Genomic DNA, 6,456 nt, shown 5'->3' on the forward strand with positions numbered 1-6,456 from the left:
CTATTGTTACAGTTTTGAATTTTTATTTGACAAAATTAAAGAGAATGAGTAGTTTCTCATCCCATTTACTAAAGAAAACTGTTAAATCACAGAAAAAAAAGTTTGTTTTAACTTAGTATTTTCATTAGTAACCAGGCTGAAATGATACTTGAGAATGAAGCTCACTTTGCTGCTAGAGATGGTAATGAGGTTACATATAATTCATAACCAAGCTTAGCCCAAAGGCATTCAATCTAAAGAAAACTTGAAATATTTACCTTTATAACCTACATTATTCTCAAGTTGTGTGGTATGTATGTATATCCAACCCCTGATATTTCACAGCTATGTATACAACATGTACATAGCTGTATATACAACAGATAATGAAAGAGAGACTTACTATTGTAAATTTGAAAATGGCCTTTTGTATTCATTTGAAGGAGGGTGTTTTGCTTTGTTTTGTTTCCTCTGGTTGCTGTGGTAAAATGCCTGAGCACCTTAAGGGAAGGCTTTATTTGTGTTCACAGCTTGAGGGCATAGTTCCTTGTGGAAGAAAAGGAAGGGCATGCGAGAACAGGTGCTCAGTTTCCATGCCCGACTTTAGTCCATACTTAGGGTAGATCTCCCACCCGAATTTAGCAATCTAGATAAGTCTCTCACAGACAAACCCAGAGGTTTGTCTCTAAGATGATGCTGGATCTTGTCAAGTTAGCATTCGATACAAAGCATCACAGCATTATTGGAAGTTTATGTTAATACTTGCTTCTTTAGAAAATGTCAATGAAAAAATGACTTGACCATGTTCAAAGCAGTTACTGACTACAACAACAGACTTGAAGCCATTGTCCTAGATGTCTACTCCATGTTCCACCATATTCCACTAGGGATTACGTTGTCATCCCCAAGGCTACATGAAGATAACTGTATTATTTCTCTCTGTCTTCATAGGAAATGTTTTTCCTGTCCCATCTTGGAACTTGATGGTCAAACTTTGACTACGATTGGTCTATAAAGCTCTTGATCCCTGACTGAATAAAAATGCACATACTCTTTGAATATAAAGTACTATTTTTGATGGTATTATTTTAACTAAGAACCGATTTCAGCAAACTCTGCCTTGTAATAGAAGGTGTAAGCTGTACTTGACATTCTATGATAGTAACAGATGACATGACAAAATGGGAAAATCACGTTCTTAAGCTAAACTGTCTAAGAAAAAACCACAGGAAGAAAATGTACTGATGTTATCATGATTGATTTCAGGACATTATAATACAAAAATAGAAAGGATATTTAAATGACATATTTCAGACTGGCTGACTGTGATTGATTATTATATAATTTGTTGTTATCATGACAATGTCCTCTGCCTCAACATTGACTTACAGTTATCAATAGTGATCTCTAAAATATATATATACAATATATATATACATATATATAAGCACAGTATATATAATACATATAATATATATACTGTGCTTAATCATGTAAAGAAGTTATTCCTATAATATATATGCATATATACACAGACTATACAGTATTAAAACATCAAAACAAGCTACAAAGCAAATAGTATCATCTCTCAAATATGCAAACTGTAACTTCCAGATACGGAAAGTGCTCAAAGAGAAGCAATGGGATTAGATAGGTGCCAGGAAATCTAGTGTCAGGATTGGTGTTATCAGTACATTCCTGAAAAACTTCTAGTTAGTCATTTATAAATCTTCAGAAAAGGTACATTGTGAATACCTGCAGAGGGTGTCAAAATGAAATAAATCAACATGTAATAAGAATTCAACTTTAAAAAAATAAATATTAATCTGAAAATGTTCATTAAGCTTTTCTATTTACTAACTATATACCCTGAATAAGAAGTAGGAACTTCATATACAGCCCTCTTAAATTTACTTAAAAAGCAAGAAAATTGCTGTTGAATATAACTTGAGCTTTATTTTGTAGAAGAGTCTGAAAAAAACTTGATGAAAAGACAAAGACTTCAAATCTCAGTTGGCTTTTCGAGGGACTGTCAGGACAAATGCGACTCCCCATACTGTGTACCTTAGAAGCACTTCCAAAAGAACTCTAGATTTAGGCAAAGCCTGTCCAGGCAACTTCCAGAGAGAAAAGCAGAGCCAAAGTGAAACCCAGGGAGAAGCTGGAGAGCCCAGAGCCCTTAACTCCGGGTCTCCTGGTGGTAGATTCTGTCCTTCTGAAATATTTCAAATGACCAGCACATGTGGAGTGGTCACTCTGCCTACACTCCTGTAGCACACACACACACTTACGAATTAGTCACAGGGCTCCTGCTGCAGCTCAGTTATCAGCTGCTATGACACTGACTTATGGGATGCTGTAGGTAGAGGTTAGAGCTGGAGATATTTTCATGAGTTAATTAAATAATGAATCTGGAACATTAAATGAAATAGGAACCAAGAAATAGGAAATAGAAGTGTCTCAACATATGGCACTTTTAAATCTATAAAATATAGGTATTTTTATCTCTTAAAAATATCTCATAATCAGCTATTGGCAATTTCAAATTTAGTACCCAGCTATCCAAATGACACTTTGACCTTTTAGCTAGATGAAACAAACCAGAAAATGATGAACAGATCCCAACCAGTTATATAAAAAAATACTAAAAAATTTAAAAAATTACAGTCAGTTCCCAACACTTTAAATAAATGATCAATATGCACATGAAATCTTTTTTGATTTAAGACAATCAAATTTTGCCTCCTCAAAATTTCCACCCAAAACTGTAACCATAATTGTCTACTTAGCTCTCTATATAGTTCAGTTTTATGTGCTTTATTTCCACCATAGATCTGACTTTCAATGTCTTTCCTCCTAACAAGCAGGTATTATTGTTCAAAATTCAATCTACAACTGCTAATATATATGACATGCCATCCAAGTTAGCAAGTTATTGCCATCACAAACTATAATGTCATCAAATTTCATAACAAAGAATGTATGCACCCAAAAAAATAAGCTCCAGAGTTATAAAATCCCCAACTCCTACTAACAACAGTAAGAATAAAATGATTCCAAGAGTATAGGATCTAAATCACAATTTCTTGTTAATAATTTAGATGCTTCTGACCAATGACAACCTCAGCTTTCTGACCAATGAATACCCGAGCCTTAGACTTATCCAATGACAGCAGTTTTTGACTTTCGGTTAATATTAGTCATGCTGCTTCTCTGTCATGTGCTGAATTATACTATTACCATTTCCAGGATACAGACAGACCTCAGTGATGAATATTCACTGATGACTTAAGGATCAGTAGAGAAATACAGGCAATCTATCCATAGTACTACCTTTGAGAGTATCTGTTTCTTAATTTGATACTCTATTTGCTTTTTCAAAACCACACAAAAATACTTTTATCACTGGCTTTCTTAAGAATATTAATTTTTTTTCCTACCATCCATTCTAAAAGTAGAACATCCTAAATGTTTATTTTCTTAAAAATCAGACAGGAATGAATTAACATGAATACCTCTGCCCAATCTCTTCTACAGTGAGAAAAAAATACAAGCATTTTTTTACCTTAAGTCATACAAATAAAAAGTCTGGGAGTAATCACAAATTAACTTCTTCAGTGAATAAAACATTGTAATCTTAGTTGTCAGCATGAAAGTAGTCTCTCCAAAGCTCTGGTCCAACTTGGTAACTTATTGTGTATACTAGGAAAAAAATCAGAATCCTAGGAGCCTCAAGAATGATTGATACTACTGCTAGTTTTGTTTTATTTTTAGTTTTGGTTTGTTTGTTTGCTTGCTTTTGAGAATCAATGGAACAAGGCATTCTTTCTTGTGTCTATTTTGCAGCCAAGACTAAAGAGCATTATACAAGTGCCTCTTCTATAAAAGTAATGCAATATTCTTCCTGTTAGCATTTCCTAGTACAAAGAGATATCTAGTAAATATTCATGTTATAACACAAGTTAGGAAATGTTCTATTATCTTAGATACTGTATGATATGATATTTTGATTTTACTATCAGCTACTTGATAGTTAATATAGATAGTATCATATATATACATATATATAATATCATGTGTGTGTGTGTGTGTGTGTGTGTGTGTGTGTGTGTGTGTGTGTGTGAAGAAGCCTAGAAATCCAACCAAGGAAGTGCTAAAGAGCTTACAAAGCTATTTGGAAATAATACAAACTGTGAAAGACAATCTCCTATAAATCATTAGAAAATTCCCTTTGTGTTAAGTAAGCTTACTAAGGTCTCAGAGGGCACATGACTCTTTCATCTGTCAGCTAAATCTTTGCATTGTTCAATAAGTATGGTTGGAATAACTCATATGCCCTAAAACTGGGGAAGTGGTTCTACAAACTGTTCTTCACATAAACCTTGAGAGTGGAAAGAGATATTTGAAATTCAATATGAAATTATTCTTATAAAAGTATCTCAATCTCTTTCAGGTAACAATATCCAGTTGAACTGACTTAGAGATCCCAATATAAAGTAATACAATCTAGCCTATATTTAGCCTCACAAAACAAACCTAGTAATCATCAAAACATTGATGTCATTTAATCCTACAAGGTAAGTTAAGAGTTCTCCCTAGCAGGTAGCTATCCACCCAGGCTGATTCTCATGGGAAGCAAGATGCTAACCAGCACTTACTCTAATCCTCTCTGCCTCACCCCACACCACAGTCTCCTCTACCACCAAGCAACAGCCTGTTCTTTATATAGCATTACTAACATCAGCTTCCCAGTTTCATTCCTTCAGCCTATGAACTAGTTATTTCCTTATTTCAATTACATTATCTCCTTATTTAAATCTTAGTACAAAATCCATAGTGACAGCTAATTCCAAAAGTTCAACTTCGCCATCAAGAAAAGTCTGGACCTTCAGCTTCTTTCCATTGCTATTTTTATGTAAAATATCCACTGTGTGCTTCAAACGGTTAACCTATTTTGGTTTTCAAATTGTGGTTTCTTCGAAACATATTCCTACTTAACATCTGCAAACTTTCTTAATTCCTGTGATGATGACTCTTACTTTTTCAAATACATTGCTTCTGCCCCATTATATGGAGTCCAAAGGACAGCCCATAGAAGATTCTGCCTCTACACCTGGCACTTATTATGAACACTCTGCTTATAAATTGATTCCATGAAGCATGTTCAAACCGTGTGCAACAGGTCCAGCTATTGTGTAAACATGAGCTCCTAACACCACAATAGGAACAAGAACCAGTTCATTCCAACAGCAGAGAACCACACCAATATCTGCCGATTCTTTTGCGATATATAAAGCCGTGCTATCTAACTACGAGGAAGTTTGTGTTACCCAGACCCTCCCACAGTCTCCAGCTGAAGTGCAATGTAAGGAAGGAACTGTGTAACAAAAAGCCCAGGTGTTCATGGCTTTCCTCGACTCACTGCACATGACCAGCTTTAGAGCTCACTTGATGACAGGAAGAGCACTTTCAGGAAGGTCTGACAAGTCCTTCTCCTTAAGTTGCCCATTGCTGTTGCTGTCTGTTTCCAAGCCATCACAGTAAAACAAATGGCAACCAAAGATGTCTAGGCTTTGTCATGTCAGTGTGAAATCAAATTTAAAACACACCTCCAAACTATTAGAAGGGGCCACGTTTATTTCTAGTCCCTTGGGAAGAGAGAGAGAGAGAGAGAGAGGAGAGAGAGTAGGCTCTTAGAGGAGATAGATTTCATGTGCTCTGTACAGTTAGATCTAGTTACAGTGTATTAAGTTATGTCTAATAGAAAGACACTGTCTGCTTGAGTGTTTTATCACAAAGTGATGTTATTAAGCATATCAAGTATTCCCATACTCTCCATGGATTCTTTGATTTTTACCTCCCTTTGTTAGGCACAGACCACAAGGAGAAATATTGCAGGAACAATACCCAGGCACATGATGCCAACCATCAATGTGGTTTCCCTAGCTATGTATGCAGCATAAACTCAAGCTTTCTTACAAAGCTACACATTTGCTCTACATATTGCTTAGCCTCTTCTCTGGCTAAGCACCACCAGCATGCTACAATGTGTCTCTGAGAGTGTAGCATGGTGCTTTGTGCAGCTGGGGATAACGGATTGTTGGTCTCCAGGCATCCATCACTTAGAACACTGGCAAACTCAAAAAGGGTTTTGGTTGCTGACTGGCAAGGGAAACAATGTGCTCGGAGCTACAAGGATCCAAGAAGTGAAGGAAAGGTTCCAGGGAGCAGCCGAGCGAGGGGAGAGGCAGGAAGCACGGCACTCTTACCTCCACATTGAAATACTGCTCCGTTCCGCAGACTGTAGCACATAAAATCCAAAGCAAGGTTTGCAAGAAAAACACCCCCGAACGATGCACGAAATCCAACCTTCTTCCAGAACTGAATGTGAGTAAGATCATAGTGAACTGTGCCTCAACGGATGGACGAGCTCCCCTGCGTTTTCTCCCTCTTTCCGAATGCCCACTCCCTGTTTCC

At 36.3% G+C, this 6,456-nt stretch overlaps 1 protein-coding gene across 3 annotated transcripts in view; it reads right to left on the reverse strand.

Moving 5' to 3' along the window:
• Window positions 1-6,456, reverse strand: part of Mmp16 (matrix metallopeptidase 16) — a 256,760-nt gene that overhangs the window by 249,905 nt on the left and 399 nt on the right. The window contains exon 2 of one of the 3 annotated variants that reach the window (XM_031366538.1): window positions 6,249-6,456. In XM_031366538.1, the coding sequence (XP_031222398.1) occupies window positions 6,249-6,380 (132 nt within the window). In that variant the 5' untranslated portion in view covers window positions 6,381-6,456. The remainder of the gene's footprint in view (window positions 1-6,248) is intronic. The other 2 variants (XM_031366539.1, XM_031366540.1) reach the window with 2 other exon arrangements.

The sequence above is a fragment of the Mastomys coucha genome, unplaced genomic scaffold (genome assembly GCF_008632895.1).
Source record: "Mastomys coucha isolate ucsf_1 unplaced genomic scaffold, UCSF_Mcou_1 pScaffold14, whole genome shotgun sequence".
Lineage (NCBI taxonomy): Eukaryota > Metazoa > Chordata > Mammalia > Rodentia > Muridae > Mastomys > Mastomys coucha.